Raw genomic sequence first — 16,827 nt, forward strand, 5'->3', positions numbered from 1 at the left:
CATTCATACAGAGCAGTGTACCTTACTCTAGGACCTAACATTCACACACATTCACACACCGTTGGCCATGCCATCATGAGCAACTCAGGGTTAAGTATCTTGCCCAAGGATACATCGACATGTTGACTGCATGGGCTGGGATCGAACCCACAACCTTCTGGTTGAAAGACGACCACACTCCCTCACAGCCACAGTCACAGTACACAGTAGTCAATTTAAATGTTCAGTCAAGTTACATTTGAAATATTTGATGATTCTAGGGACCTGCTGCCTTTCAAATGTTTAAAGTAAAATCAATAATAATACTGTTTAATGTTATATTTTGAGTTGTGTACTGTTGTTTGGACCAAGCAAGCAATTATAAGAGGCCACCTTGGCTTTTAGATTCTTTTAACCCCAACAAATGTATTAAGAAAAATAAATCTTAAAAGATGAATTGATAATGACAATTAATAAATGCAATTCTATATACAGTAAATTCAGCCTCTAAAGAGGTAAGACATGCTGCAACGTGTGAGGTTTTCACTCTCACAGCTGTTTCCAAAACACCATTCTAGTGTTTTACTGGCTGAAGTTAACTTATCATAAATAATTTAAATCTTTGATATATTAACTTAACTTTATATTTCCAAAGTTAAAACCCATGGGTACACAGGTACAGTATGATTTATAAGTCTATGGTATTTTAATGAACACCAATTTGCTCTTGATTGCATTTGCCAATGGAGTTTGATGTCTTTAACTAAAAGGCAACATTTGTATTAAAAGGCCAGTATTTCCTGGGTTAAACTGAACCATTTCCTGTGTTTCTGTTGTCCTGCAGTGTGTAAGATGAATGTGCACAGGCGGTGTGAGTCCAATGTAGCTCCTAACTGCGGTGTGGATGCCCGAGGAATCGCCAAGGTCCTGGCTGACCTCGGAGTCACGCCTGACAAGATCTCCAACACCGCACTGCGCAGAAGGAAGGTAACAAGTCGTTCTCACAAATACAAATATTTCCACTGATATTTACAGGTTTTATTTCAACATTTGAAACATATTTTGCAGTTCATACCAATAATTTTGTTATTTTTTATTTCTAAATAAATTGTACATTCATCCCTTGTTAAATATTGAAAAATAAAAACCTGTTTCCCTGCTGGTACTTGCCCAGATTTGGCAACAAATATGGGGTCTCATTTAAAAAGCAATCAGTAATGACAGATAGCAATCACATGTGTACAACGGCGAATTAAGGACCTTTAAAAAAAAAAAAAAACATCGGCTATGCTGTATAAGGGATTTACGGGCTAAAATCACAATTTGTTTTGCTAAAAATGAGTTCAAATAATAATTTGATAAGGGCCTGATAAGGTTGATCCAACCTTGCAAAATAGAGAAACGTGCTTCCTTGAAAAACAAAAACACAACATTTCCAATTATCTATGTGTTAATGTGTTATCCATTATGATTTTGTACGTTCCATTACCATGAAACGGGATTTCTCAGAAACGTTGATGTTCTTGGAATGCAGACCATATTCCAACATTTTATGGATGAACTGATTATATTTCGGTTGTCTCATGTTAAGGTCACTGGGACTTCACTAAACACATTTTTGTTTATTATCACTGAAGCATTTCTATGCTAATAATGACAATTTAACAAAAATGTAAAATACAATAAAATGACGTGATGACATTTTGGAAAGACATGGATGCAAACTGTGACGAGACTGGTTGGCGGAGGCATGTAGCTGCAAGGCTGTAACTAGAAACTCTGAGATTAAGTTATTTTTGTACAATGATGTGTTTTTTCTTGTTAATGTATCACTTCGGGAGATGCAAAGTAACTCCCTTTAGCTGAGATGCAGAGATTGATCTCCCTGACTCATGTAAAGGATGTTGTGTTCCCCTCTCTCCAGTTGACTCCAGGGCAGGACCCTCCCCAGTCTCCTCCTGAGCTCTCCCAGACTGAGGACAACAGCTTCAGCCAGACAGCTGTCCCCACCTCCCCCTCACAGCAGGGTAACGCTGAACACAACACACACTCAGTCAAAAAAACACAGCTTTGTCATAAACAGGCATTTCAAAGCTCTTTGGGATGCATTCTTAGCAGCATGTGGTTTTAACGTGTTCATTTGACCTGTAAGAGATAGTGTTTCCATTTCAGAAATGATATTGATTCTCTCTTTAAGAACTCAGTGGTAGAATGTGGTGTTGTCCTTGTAAATATATACTTACATTATCAAAGAATGTTGCCCCACCGCCTACAACCATTTGTTTGTCACACTTAGTCATCGTCCTCTCACACTTTGCAAACCGTGAAATAAAAGTTTACTTTGTCTATTGTGGAATATATCCAATTTTTTATTTTCTTTAATGCAGCCTAATGTTGAGGAACAAAAACACAACGCACTTCTGCTGTTTGACCACCCTGATCAGGTTAACTGTAACTGATTCATCCCAGGTTTCAATATAGGGTTAGGGTTGATCATTATGAATCTAATCATCTTAATTATAATGAAATGTTAGATTTGAACAATAAGCAGCATCTCTTTAAAAACACATTGCACAACGGGCTGACTGTAGAAAAGACACTAAGCCTGTTTTACGCTGATGTCTTATTATATGCTTTTCCGTTGACACCCACAGACTTGGCACAGTTAGTGCGCCTGCAGGACGCGCTGTCGCTCGACCAGCAGGGACCCCAACACACTTCTTCCTCCTCCTCCTCCTCCTCTTCCTCCTCCTCCACCACCTCCTCCTCATCCTCCTCCTCGGCAGGCAGGGAGAATGGACAGATCCAGAGAAGGACCCTCAAGGACTTCAACTTCATCAAGGTTCTCGGCAAAGGCAGCTTCGGCAAGGTGCGGCCACACGGAGAAGGCGTTTGAGGGGGATGTTTGTTTGTTTACTGCTTATTTTGTTCATAATTGAAACAGTGTTTTTTTAACCGCCTGTTCATAATTATTCATAATAGGCATCAGGGACCAGAATAGAACAATGCACATGTCAATTATGTTGTACGGAGGCAGATGTCTTTACACGTTACATTTCACTGCATACCAAACCAAACAGCAAACCACCCTTTTAAAGCTTTACAGCTTTAGTTTATAACACTGCATTTATCAATATTTCTATATTAACAACTAAACGCAACCCTGCAGTTCCTCTGTGTTTTAGCACCCATTGGTTTGTTTTATTTTCTGTTTTAGTCCACTCTAACCACTTTTATTGTGCTTCTTTCTAGCAGAACGCAACTGTTTTTAGCAAAAAAACGTAAACTAGCAGCAAACAGCTGACAGACAAGGTTAGCTAACAGCTGGTGAAGATTAAGTAGCTAAAGTGGACACCAAAATCGAATTAAAAGAAAAAAGAGTGATATTGAATGTCCGTTCTCTAAATGGCTATAAATGCATGCTAATGTGTTTCTGTGTCTGTTGGTTGTGTAAATAGTCAACAATTTTCTATCTTTGTATTTACACCTTGATGTCCTTGAACACAATCAGTACTTGACTCTTTCAAGAGCACCTATTCTTATCCTTCATGTCCTATTTTCCATAAACTGAATGGAGCATTTTATCAGATGTTTTTCAGGGCAAATTTGTTTTACCGTGAAACGGTTCAGATTCAACTGAACCTCCTGACTTGACATCTCCTTATTTATTTATTTTTCCAGGTGATGCTGGCGGAGCTGAAGGGGACAGAGGAAGTTTTCGCTGTCAAGGTCTTGAAGAAAGACGTGATCCTGCAGGACGATGACGTGGACTGCACCATGACCGAGAAGCGCATCCTGGCACTTGCCCGCCGACACCCCTACCTCACCCAGCTGTACTGCTGCTTCCAGACACGGGTAGGAGCGCCCGGCACACACACACACACACACACACACACACACACACACACACACACACACACACACACACACACACACACACACACACACACACACACACACACACACACACACACACACACACATACACAGAAGGGATAGTTTGATCGTTTTCTCTGTCTCATACTTTGTCTTTATCTGCAGGACCGTTTGTTTTTTGTTATGGAATATGTGAACGGAGGCGACCTGATGTTCCAGATTCAGCGATCCAGGAAGTTCGATGAGCCTCGCTCTCGTTTCTATGCCGCAGAAGTCACCTCAGCCCTCATGTTCCTGCACCGCAACGGGGTCATCTACAGGTAAACACCCCCAACACCACCTTACTCTTTTTCATCCCAAGACATCTAAAGTCTTTGTGAAGCTTGAAATAACTAATAGATTCTTCATAGTATTCACATTTGGTCTGGTGTTAGAGGTCAATCCTCATTGGTAAGTTCAGAAAAGTTACAAATATTTCAAGGCTATAAAACATTTTTGAGGAATATCTTATCTTCTCAGGAGCATACCAGAAGGGGCATGACAACATGGTTCACACTTACATTACGTGGTGATTCTCAAGTTTTTTTTTCACATTGTTTGCTCACTTCTCCCTGAGAGTCCAACTGTTATAAACCAGATGGTGCTCATTCTCTCTCTTTGTGTCTTCCTCTCCCAGGGATCTGAAGCTGGATAACATCCTGTTGGATGCAGAGGGACACTGTAAGCTGGCAGACTTCGGCATGTGCAAGGAGGGAATCAAGAACGGCGTGACCACCACCACCTTCTGTGGCACGCCTGACTACATCGCCCCTGAGGTGAGCTGAGCTTTTCACAGGACGCTGAACGTTATATTTCTGTTGTCTTAGTACATTTACACAGTTTAATGTCACTGGTACAGCTGAAGCTCAGAGTTATTTCCTTATCTATTAATCTGCCAATGTTTTTGAGATTCAAGCGACCTTTTTTTCTAACTTTGTTCCTATTCTGTTTTTTTGTCTTTCCTTTCCTTGATTTTATCATTCCTTCCTTCTGCCTTTTCTTTTCTCAAATTGGAGCCGAAATAACTACAGTTTTATTTTTACTTTAAATAGTTTTACTGGTAACTTTTCATCTCTTTCGGTACAAACGTGTGTAATGTAGTTATTTTACCAACCTGATGTGGCTCCTTCCTTTTTTCTGCCATTGAAGCTATACATTATATTTTATTTTGTCCTTCTTGTTGTTTTTCTTCTTTAAATGACCTAGTTCAGCTAAAAAAAATCTGATAAACATTAGAAGTTATTCAGTTGCAAAGCCAGCGTCTGTAGAGTATCTGCGTTGTAGTATTTTGTATTTGCTGTCCTCCATGTTGACCCTCGTTTTGCTGGCCTCAGATCCTTCAGGAGCTGGAGTACGGAGCCTCGGTGGACTGGTGGGCTCTGGGCGTGCTGATGTACGAGATGATGGCCGGGCAGCCTCCGTTTGAAGCTGATAATGAAGATGACTTGTTCGAGTCGATTCTCCATGACGACGTCCTCTACCCCGTGTGGCTCAGCAAAGAAGCAGTTTCTATCCTCAGAGCGGTAAGAGTCTTTTCGCAGTGACACACCACTTCTAACTTTTTCTTTACAGGATTAAAGTTTTTAGTTAAAGGCCAATTCAATTACCTCCAAGAGTGCATAGGACCTCGAAGGCACATTTTAAATAATTTAAATCAGTACATTTTCCCAATCAGATTATCGACTGTAGGGAAATGCCCTGTTTGGAACTTGTTTCTAATCCCATTACTTTTAAGACTTTTCAATACCAAGACAGCATGAATACAAAGTGGCAGTTTTTGGACATATTGGGTTAATGAACTGTCACTTTTTTACTCTGAAATACAACCATTCAATCTGAGTAGAAGAGCTTAAGTTAGCCAAAAAAACTTTTTCTGGATTTCTTTTTCGTTCCGAGAAGGTCTTTCTACAATAATTTGATCTCTTTTTAAATAATTTCGGGAATCATAAAGGACTCATCTATAGTTCTATATTTAAAAAAACGTATTGTAAATAAAAAAATGTATATGCCCTTTTTATATAGCACATAAATAAACATATATTTATATAAATATATAAATATTTGGTTCAAATGAATCAAAGCATTTTGTCATTCCAGGTATCTTTGTCTAGAAAAAATATCCAATTCAAAATATTTTTTCAACCAGGTGTTTAAAAGTGTTTTTTAGGTGTTTTTCTACTGTACATACCAAATGTTTCCTTCCTTCTGAAAATCAGATGCTCCAATATTTGACCTGAATTTAATGCTAACACATAGGAGGCGCTTACTAGGGCTAGGTTACATATTTTTTGATTTGACACACTTTCAAAGGCTAGATGTTTTGTATTGTCCTTTTTCATAATCATATTTCTATCCTCAGAGCTGCACACGCTCAAATCCGACTCATTCAAAATGCACTCAACGCAGAGGTGTTACGATCTTCTGTGCTCTGATACAGAGGAGAATAAAAAAGTCAGTCAAAGAGGTGAAGGTAGTAACAATGTGATCATAAAATCATAGATCCTGAAGTGCTCTTACAATACTGAACAGACTACAGAACAAAACAGACACAGCTCTCAGTCACAGTAAATAAATAACACCAGCACTCTGCTGACCTGTTTCATCTCTGTTTGTGCCACGGAGCCATTAATGCCTCAGCTCTATTATTAGCACTGAAATGCTTTTTGCTCAACCTCATCGTTCTGCTTCTGCCCTCATCATTTTATGCATGAAACCACGGCTCAAGCAGGGTTGGTTTTTTCAGAAGAGATATTTGGAAATCAAAAGTGTGCATTGTGTTTGTTTGTTTGTTTTTAGTTCATGACTAAGAACCCGGCCAAGCGTCTGGGCTGTGTGGTGACGCAGGGCTGCGAGGAGGCCATCAAAACCCACGCCTTCTTCAGAGAGATCGACTGGGTGCTGCTGGAGCAGAGGAAGGTCAAACCACCCTTTAAACCCCGAATTGTAAGTAACATGCACACACAAACACACACACACACACACACACACACACACACACACACACACACACACACACACACACACACACACACACACACACACACACACACACACACACACTGTTTTATTAACTTTAAATCTAATACAACTCTGACAATCTATTGGTTTCCATGTACATATGGATGCATGTATTGTAAATGTAAGGCAATCATTTAGATTTCTTTCTGATTCTAACTAAAAAACTAACTCCAAGATTTAAATATCTTTGGAAAATGCAGAATGTAAAGATTCTATTCTCTACACATCAAAAAGTATTGTGTGTCCTGCTGCCTGAACACGCAGCTTGCCGTAAAACACGGTGAGAACATCTCACAAAATGTCCTCAAAAGACAGGAAATGCAAATAAGCCACTGCGTATGTATCCTGTCCTCAAATCACACTTATTGTCTTTTATTTTTGATTTTATTAAATTGAATATAGGGCTGTTTTGTGTAAGGAAAAAGTTAAACTCTGTTGCATTCAAATAGCTTGTCTTATTTTACATAGAAATCCTTCCAGGAAAGTATCAAAGAAAGTTTTGTTGTTATGGTATCACGTTGTCTCGGCGCGGCTATGGAAATATCTCCAATCAAAATATTGATGTATGAGGAACTAAGAAAGAAAATTAATAAAAATAAATAACTACAATCTGTTATGCAGTAAAAATACATTCCCATCCTGTTGGTCATTGTATTGGCCCTTTAATGATACACTCACAAAAAGCAAGCTGGTCATTTCAGAGTTTTATTTTAATAAATAAGTGTCACATTAGCAAATACACTCTCCCAGTTAGCTGGGATGAGAGAAATACTGAATAAAAGATCAAGATAAAGAACCTTATATCTTTTATTTCCCCCCCTTAAACAGAGTTTAACAGAGTTTAGTCTACATACATAACCTCATATATCGAGGGTCTCTTACGGCCTGCTGCAAATTGATAGTTGAAAGCTGATTTTCAGGCAGAAAAAGACAAACTCAAAGGCAGATAAGCCTAATATAACACTTAAAGGCCTCATATAGGATAACCATAAATGAGTAGGGTTAAACTGGGGTTTTAATCCCCTCATAGATTTATCTCCTGTTTTGTAGTAGTGCCACACATGTACTGTAACAATGTCTTCAGACAAAGGTAATGAGTGAAAGTCGTCAGAAGGTGTCGCTCTAATGTAACTTTTAAACACAAAAAGCTTGGTGAAGCTTCTTTCTCTGACGTCCTTCTCTCTGTGTGTGTGTGTGTGTGTGTGTGTGTGTGTGTGTGTGTGTGTGTGTGTGTGTGTGTGTGTGTGTGTGTGTGTGTGTGTGTGTGTGTGTGTGTGTGTGTGTGTGTGTGTGTGTGTGTGTGTGTGTGTGTGTGTGTGTGTGTGTGTGTGTGTGTGTGTGTGTGTGTGTGTGTGTGTGTGTGTGTGTGTGCGTGCGCCTCTGCAGAAGACAAAGCGAGATGTGAATAACTTTGACCAGGACTTCACCAAGGAAGACCCCGTGTTGACGCCCACGGACGAGGCCATCATCAGACAGATCAACCAGGAGGAGTTCAAAGACTTCTCCTACTGCGCGCCCGAAGAGGCGCAGACCTAACACACACACACACACACACACACACACACACACACACAAACATACACTCACACACACACTGATCCAAGAAAACAAAATCCTACACGCACGTATGCACACTTTGCTGACACTTATACATGTGTAGAACCATAAATCCCTTTACAAAACACACACACACACACACACACACACACACACACACACACACACACACACACACACACACACACACACACACACACACGCACACGCATACACAGTCCTTTACTTTTAAGCTATTGGTTGTTGTTACTTTTTGGAATATTCTTTACTTGCATTGTGTTGTACTTGTTGCCTGGGTTTATTATGAATATAAATATGACTATGAATATACACATCCGCACATGCTCTCACACACACTTTAAATGCTGATTTACAGACAAACCAACACTACAATCTTGAACTTTACTCTAACACGCTCACTGTACATGCTCAGACAACCCAAACAAACACACACACAGACACACGCGCACACACACACACACTCTGACACTGCTTCTCTCCCCGGCACCAGGACTGTGCAGTGGGTGCTGGGCAGACGCCTGTATATAGCCTGTGTTGAGTGGCTGTATTGTGTTGGTATCGTCTGCTAGTAAAAGAGAGTCGTGGCGCATGGACAAGTACCCTACCTGTGTTAATACTGTCCTTATCATGGACCAGTTAGGGCCAAATACCCTTGTGCAATACCCTGACTATCAATATATTTTATTTGTTGTGATATTTTTGTCTTTTTTTTCTCCTCAAAATGTGCAGTATGATTGAACTGTTGCGCTCATCATCCTCCTGTCTCGTGTGTATAAAGTGAATGTCAAGCTTACAAGTTACAGGCTATTCAACTAATTATGTGGAGCAGAGTGTTACAGGCGGCCTGTGTAGCAGCGTAAAGCCCGATTTCCAGCTCTGTCATCCATCTGCTACTCAGAGTGCGTGTCTGCCCGTGGGCGTTTTCTTTTTTTTTTGTCGTGAATGTACATTTTCGTACATGTGAATGCTTGATTTTTTTTTCTTGCTCCTTGTTGGTGTGTGACTTTTCGTCCTCAACATTTCTGTTTCTATAGTTACCATCAGTGTTTTCAGCCTCCCCTCCCCTTCCTTCCCATCTCCTCCAAAGCACCAGTTTCCCTTTCCTGCCTCCATCAGCCATCTCACTCAGCCAAAACCACTCTGACGTTTTAATTTTCCAGAATGGCTTTTCGTTCTTATTGCTATCTTTCTTTTTTATTATAGTAATTATTATTATTAATATTATTGTAAAGTGTAACTGGAGGAAATATTTGTCTATAATACTATAACTATACTATCATAGGTCTGTTACAGCCGGGCGAAAAGAAATGTGGAAAACCAGCAGCTGAATTACCTCTCATTTCAATCACACACATAGACAAAAGCACCACATACAGACTCTCTCCTTCGCCTGATCTTTCTTCTTCTTCTTCTTCTTCTTCTTCTCACTCTTTCTTACAAACACATGCACACACAGAGGAGGACTGTTGTCGCGCGTACTGTACAGTTATCTGAAGGCCAGCTGATGGCTCTGTGTGCAGTAGAGTCGGTGTGTAGTGAAGCTTTGTGCACCCAGGGGTAGGGCTGTTCCTGGTCACACTATCTTACTCTGTGCCAAAATGTAGTGCAACAGCCAGGCTAGTCCTGTCTGGTCTGATTCCAATAAAAACACTGAGCTGTCTACATCACTCCACCGTGTCGTCTTTCCTTCCTCGTTTTTCAAAAATGGATTTCTCTGCATGCTAGAGGCAGATCTGTTCTGTGTGGGATGCTTCAACGTTTGTGTGAGAGCAGAAGAAAGGGGAGGGGGGAGTTGAGAGAGGGAGGGGAGGCTGATGCTTTTCCTGGCCAGCTGACCTATCATCATGCTCGCCTTTGGGGGTTCCTGTAGATGATGCACATGCTGAGGGGAGAGGAGGCACTCGCTGCTGAAGTCATCTGTGCTGCGGGGATCACTTGCCTCGTGACATTTGGCAGCACTGATTGCCTTTCTGAGTAATTAGACTACCTGTGATGGTGTAAAGTTGTAGCGAGGAGATTCCCTGCTGTGCTGTGAACTCCTACAGCCTCCATCTCGCTGAGCCACCATGGCCCCGGATAGAGACGCCTGTTGGACATGATGACAGCCGACAAGGAGAAGAGAAGGTCAGTGTTGCATCTTTACAGTATGTTCTGAAATGCTTTTGAAAAACATTCCTATTTATTTATTTTGCTTTAGTTTAATTATTTTTGTGCAAGTTATGTCGGTGATGAGGTCAGCCCAAAGACGGTGTGGCCAAGGGGGCATCTGAATCATGACCACAATGCACTGCTGAACTTCCCTCTCTGTTCATCAGAGGAACTATTCACCTCCTTTAAAGAAAAGTAACAACAGCACATTGGAAAAATACATGTAAAACTCATGCAGTACAACTATGAAGTAAAAATGTGAAAAAAAGCTTCACTTTAGCTGTAAAAACCTAATCTATAAAACGTCAAAGTAATTATGCTTCTGGAAACCAAACATTTTTTATTTTGAAATCTCAAGCGTCATCTTCGTTGAAGTATACATGTTCCCATTTATGTGGAGAAATTCTCTACAGTCTCATGCGATAATGTTACTGAGAAGATGTATCAGTTTAGATCATGCTGAAGTTATAATCTGAATCTGCAAAGTTGCAGTTCGTGGTAAACCAAACTTTAGTAAAAAGTAAATGAAAGTACTTTTTGAAATGTAGTATAAAGTAAAAAACCAAGTCCCTCATAGAGTGTTGCAGTAAATGCACTTTGCTTGGCAATTCTAACTTAGACTCATTGAAAGTATAAACATCTATGTATTCATACAAATAGCTGTAACAAAACACAAACAAAGAAGACATTTCTGTTGTACTCTATAATTACAATTTTTTTTTAACAGTTCCTCTATGTTATAATGCAGTGAGTTTTATCAACACGACTTTAGTTTTGAGAGTTTGTTCCCGCCCTCTGTCCTCTGCAGGGCGATCAGCCGGGAGGCGGCCAGACGGAGGCGACGGGTGGAATCTGAGGTGTTTGACGATTTGTCTCGCCTCCTGCCGCTCCAACAGTCTGTCCGAGATCACCTTGACAAGCCCTCAGTGATCCGCCTCACTCTCAGCTACATCCGCATGCACACACTGCTCACAGGTACCAACGGGCCTCACACACACGCATTACACGTGTTGAAGATTTTACAATAAAGGCGTAAACATCTAAGACAGGTCATAACCAGACGGGTTTCTAAATCATACAAAAGCTAGCAAGAATATATATTTATGCATTTATTTATTATCAGTTTATACTTAAGCTAAATAAATAGGCTACTGCTGTATATTTTCGCATTATTAAGATAAAAGGTTATATATAATAGAGAGGGCATAGCCTACTTTCTGCCTCACAGTTCAGTTCCTTACAATCAATCGTCATAGATCACTTCATCTTAATTATTTTTGAAAAAATATATTCCCATTACTAATTTAAAGATGCATATTATTAAAAAATATATAATCCCAACCAAAAACCTTTTTTACTTTAAATACAGAAATGAAGTAAGTTTTGAAACAAAATAACACCAAGGGGGGATCAATCCATGAAGAGTCACATTAAAATCCCAAATCAATATTTGATAAGCTCCTTCAGGTTTGCAGAACATTTGGGAACTTGTACAGATCCTTTAGATGTATTACATTGTAATGGTGAAATTGTGTGCACCTCTAGTAAGTATTCTGATTTATAATTGAAATGTAACAATATGTTCTGTTGTGGAAAAAAAACACTTGTGATAACCTGTGGTCACAGACTGGCGGGTTTGAGCTGTTAGACTGAGGAAGTCCTCAGCATAACACACACACACACACACACACACACACACACACACACACACACACACACACACACACACACACACACACACACACACACACACACACACACACACACACACACAATATGCCACATCATTTGTTCGTAGCTCCAATGAATGTTGCACGCACTAAACATGTATATTGAGGTAATTTTTCAAAAAAGGGACTCATTGACAAAAATTCATTAATAAATCAGACCGCACTACAATTCAAATCCCTTCCTTTCTCTCGCTGTTTCAGGGAAGACAGGGACCAAAGCAGAGGCCAGTCACAAAGTAAAATGTGGACAGGTGACAGATGATCAAATGGTTCGGCATGAGTTCAACGGAGGATGTGGCGAGGAAAAAGAAAGGTATGATGCAGACGCCTCGGAAGAGACAAACATGTACCTGAGGATCCTGGAGGGATTTCTGATGGTCTTGTCCACAGAGGGAGACATGATCTACCTGTCTGAGAACGTCAGCAAGTATATGGGCTTGACACAGGTAGACACACCCACACACATTTCTACACAAGATAGTAATAAGTAATGGTATACATTTAGGATGTAGGATTTGCATTTAAATATGTACTTTAAATCTTCTGATAGGCTGAGCTGATGGGACACAATATTTTTGAGTTTTCCCACCCCTGTGACCACGAAGAACTCAGAAATAATCTACGTGTAACAGCAGGTGTGTGTTGAGAATGTGACAAGAATTGATGTTCAGTTTTGGGTTGTACAGAAGGTTTTTTTAAGGGGAACATAAATATTTAAGCAGGTTTATCGCTTCAACTTTTTGAATTGCTTGTTTTTAAGAGGAAGTTTGGAGCGGTGAAAAGAGGGACTTTGTCATGAGGATAAAAAGCGCTCTGACACACAGAGGAAGAAGCGCCAACCTCAAGTCAGCTACGTGGAAGGTTAGTGAGAAAACAATACCACACAAAAACCTGAAGCACCACACAGTTTCTCATCTCTTTTTTTGTCTGAGTTTAAATCCCTCTCTCTCTGTTTGCTTAGGTTCTCCACTGTCAGGGCCGATCCAAGGTGTGTGTCGCCCCGTCTTCAGTTTCCTGCATTCTGCTGACCTGCCAGTCTCTGCCCCTCTCACACACACTCCTAAGCACACAGACCTTCACCAGCCAGCACAGCATGGACATGAGGTTCACATACTGTGACCAGAGGTGATTTACACAAATACATACACACAATTATTTAAATATGCAGCTTTTATGCAGCTACCTACTGTCTTGTACGTGTTTGTACCTCTTAGTACGTAACCACTTAGATGTAGTGTTACCCTGCTCATGTTCTACTTTACCACAGTGGTGTAAAAATGTGTTTAAAACGTGGAATCAATTTGACTTTTATTTGTAAGGAAGGCAGAATTTTGAAATGTAGGTTGTAAAATTATCACCAATCTGGGGTGAACCTTGGTATTTGAGCCTTTGCAGAACATTTAAATGCACAATAACCTATATGACACACTACAGGAAAAGGAAAACCCCAACAAGCATAATAGAATTTTGGGGGAAATACAAGACAAGTAGAATATTTCCATTCGATGGATTGAGATTTAATATTTCTAAATGTTTTATAGTCATAAAGCTTTCTTGAAGATCCGAAACAAACTGATACAGAATATACATGTACTGTATATGGAATCTTGATTTTAAGGGGTTAATTTAGCGTGACAATAGAAATTAAGAGAAATATGACTTCTCCTTTTACCTTCTCCTTTTTGTTATTTTAGACCTACAATTGCATAATATCAGTGAGCCTTAATCCTATCTGTTGCTGAATACAAAGTACATTTTAAAGATGAGCTTATCAAGCAGAATATTTGTAAAACAAATTCACTGTGTTACTTCTTCATGTGTTTGCAGAATGACTCTGCTTCTAGGTTACAGCACTGAGGAGCTGCTTGGCCGCTCCATCTATGATCTCTGCCACACACGGGACACAAACTGTTTGACCAAAAATCATTTCAACTGTAAGTAGAGATGCACACACACATTAGACCCTTGTAAATACCTGATTTCACCTCCCTCTCGCTCTCTCTCTCTTTCTCTCTCTCTCTCTCTCTCTCTCTCTCTCTCTCTCTCTCTCTCTCTCTCTCTCTCTCTCTCTCTCTCTCTCTGCAGTGTGTTTTAAGAGCCAGTCGGTCAGCGGTCAGTACAGGATGCTGGTGAGAGGTGGAGGTTATGTCTGGGTGGAGAGTCACAGTGCCGTCATCCCCAACGCTCGCTCCTCCAAGTTCAGGCCAGGCACCAACCAGCCACTGTGCATCCTCTGTGTCACCTATGTCCTCAGGTGTGTGTGTGTGGCCTCTGGTTTAAAGGCACTTTCACAGTTTCAACTCACTTTATAGAGCTATATCTATCTAAATAAACATTTTGTCACCTTCATTTATAACCATGTTAGTGGTGTGGCTCTTGGGATGGCAATGCTGTTCAATCTACATCTTACAGTAGGTCCGGATAGAAAAATCTGCGTGATGGATTGAATTTTGATCATTGAAACAGAAGGATGAATCCTGCTCACTTGTTCTTCCAGTGCCCTGTGAGGGTCACATTTGTGTTTTTGTGTCAGATTTCTAATCGAGTATTTTTGGTAAAAGTTTCCCTTTCTCCAACACATTGTATTCCCTAACACATATTCCCATAAGAAACACACCTGCTTAACACTGCCTTGTTTACAATTATCTCGATAAAGCAATGCATTGTGCTTATTGTGCAACATCTTAAATTCAGCTGCAAAACAACCACATGCTTAAGATAAGAAAAATGCTTAATTTATGCTATCCTTCTTCAAGACTGATGGTCTAAACATCACCAAACATCAACTTTGTCACCTCATTCAACTATTTTATATACATACCACGTGAAGGAACATACAAGCAGCTCCCTTACACAACTAATAAAAACATTATAAGACTGAAAATGTGATAAAAAAAACACACGCCCCAGGAACCCTGTGGGCTGGAACAAGCACCAATAGGCAACGAGGAGCATTGCATTACAATTACACGAGAAAAAGGAATCACAGCCACACACTCACAGTATCCTCTTTTCTGCCCCATTGATACGGACAGTGATTTGAAACCGTTTATGAAGGCACTGAAAAATGCTGGCAGGGGCTTCATCTGTTTGTCTTTGCCAAAAGGCTCTTTGCTTTTGTTTGAAAAGATGTGTGCCCATACAATGTTGCTCTTTGGCCTTTATTACCATGCTACAGGTCAAGGATTCACGTCACTGCAAGTTGATTTTCATTACATGATGAGATTAAAGGCATTCGTTGTTTTCAGTAAACTGGAGCATATGAAGCTAACTAGTCATGGTTGGATTTAGTCTCTATAATGTGAGATAATAGTCAAACTCCTCCCCCCAAACCCTAAAGATATTCGATTTACTATTATATAAAACAGAAATGACCGACAACTTCAAAGATTTGAGACGCTAGAGCTGGAAAGTGTTGAACATTTTTGATAGATAACTTTACCTAATAGATTTGAAGTTTTGTTTGCTATTAGTTTGAACTGTTTTTGTCAGAGATCTGTTATTTTAAATAGATCAATGCTATATTCATATGTGTCCACAGTGGAGTGGAGGAGCCGTCCTTGCAGCTCTCTTTGGACCAGACTGTCCATATCTGAGCTGAGTCTCCTTTCTGAAGAAACAACACCTCTTTACTTTTGTCTGCAAATCATTATCAGTTATTTGAATTGATCTAACTTTTATTAAATATGAGACCTTGTTTTTCAAAAAAACTTGCTGTGTGTGGTTTTGTCATACTCATCTGTGTGGTATTTGGAAACATCTTTGAATATTTTAACCATGAACTACAGTTTAACCATGTACATTTTAAGCAGTTTTTTTTTTTTTTAGATTAGATACATTTTGATAGTTTAGGCAGGCTACTAAATTCCAGTTAGGTCGTATTAGTTGCACAAGCACAACTTCTGTCCTCCTTAAAAGAAAACCAAAAGCTTTAGGTGTAGACTGTGGTTGACAGACAGTTGACGGGGCGTAGTGAGAGACAACATTTGCAAACGAAAGCAGGCAGTTTGACTTTTCCCTGACCTCTCTGGGCCTGACCCTACTTCCTGTATGGTTTCCGTCTGGGCCACCTGACACGTGGGGCAACATCTGAGTGTCAAACATAACAGCACAACACACACACACACACACACACACACACACACACACACACACACACACACACACACACACACACACACACACGTATATATAGAGATATGCATTGTGCTGATGAGGAGATGTGAACAGACGCAAGCAAAGCCACAACTTCCTGAATAGAGACATTCGATTGAAAAGTTCTCGTGGGAACCTTTTAAACTTTTTACCTTTCGGCCTCTAAATTCACACACACACACACACTACACATGCACACATATACCAAAACACACACTATTTCAAGTTTCACTTCAGCTGGCTTGACTGGCGTTGAAAGGAATTGGAATAAAACAATAAGAAAAAAAGGGAAACGTTATAATAA

General features: G+C 40.0%; 2 protein-coding genes across 2 annotated transcripts in view; both read left to right on the top strand.

Moving 5' to 3' along the window:
• Positions 1-10,157, top strand: part of prkcea (protein kinase C, epsilon a) — a 33,339-nt gene extending 23,182 nt beyond the window's left edge. Inside the window, exons 7-15 of the mRNA XM_079657642.1 lie at positions 824-966; positions 1,904-2,006; positions 2,634-2,848; positions 3,661-3,834; positions 4,021-4,175; positions 4,532-4,670; positions 5,229-5,417; positions 6,691-6,837; positions 8,299-10,157. Of these exons, the coding sequence (XP_079513768.1) occupies positions 824-966; positions 1,904-2,006; positions 2,634-2,848; positions 3,661-3,834; positions 4,021-4,175; positions 4,532-4,670; positions 5,229-5,417; positions 6,691-6,837; positions 8,299-8,448 (1,415 nt within the window). The 3' untranslated portion in view covers positions 8,449-10,157. The remainder of the gene's footprint in view (positions 1-823; positions 967-1,903; positions 2,007-2,633; positions 2,849-3,660; positions 3,835-4,020; positions 4,176-4,531; positions 4,671-5,228; positions 5,418-6,690; positions 6,838-8,298) is intronic.
• Positions 10,158-10,356: 199 nt separating this feature from the next.
• Positions 10,357-16,078, top strand: epas1a (endothelial PAS domain protein 1a). The gene is made up of 9 exons (XM_079657650.1): positions 10,357-10,614; positions 11,447-11,613; positions 12,570-12,814; positions 12,919-13,003; positions 13,129-13,229; positions 13,330-13,493; positions 14,196-14,302; positions 14,454-14,622; positions 15,910-16,078. Exons 1-9 carry the CDS (start codon positions 10,586-10,588, stop codon positions 15,962-15,964), a joined length of 1,122 nt encoding a protein of 373 aa, XP_079513776.1. The 5' UTR covers positions 10,357-10,585; the 3' UTR covers positions 15,965-16,078.
• Positions 16,079-16,827: the final 749 nt, after the last annotated feature.

Source organism: Notothenia rossii (genome assembly GCF_949606895.1).
Source record: "Notothenia rossii genome assembly, chromosome: 11".
Lineage (NCBI taxonomy): Eukaryota > Metazoa > Chordata > Actinopteri > Perciformes > Nototheniidae > Notothenia > Notothenia rossii.

What these genes read in the sequence shown, in the direction of transcription:
- epas1a (XM_079657650.1), top strand. Translation starts at nt 10,586, where the DNA reads ATGATGACAGCCGACAAGGAGAAGAGAAG. An exon ending in AGTATATGGGCTTGACACAG is followed by an intron (nt 12,815 to 12,918) that starts GTAGACACACCC and finishes ATCTTCTGATAG; the next exon opens with GCTGAGCTGATGGGACACAA. An exon ending in TCAAGTCAGCTACGTGGAAG is followed by an intron (nt 13,230 to 13,329) that starts GTTAGTGAGAAA and finishes CTGTTTGCTTAG; the next exon opens with GTTCTCCACTGTCAGGGCCG.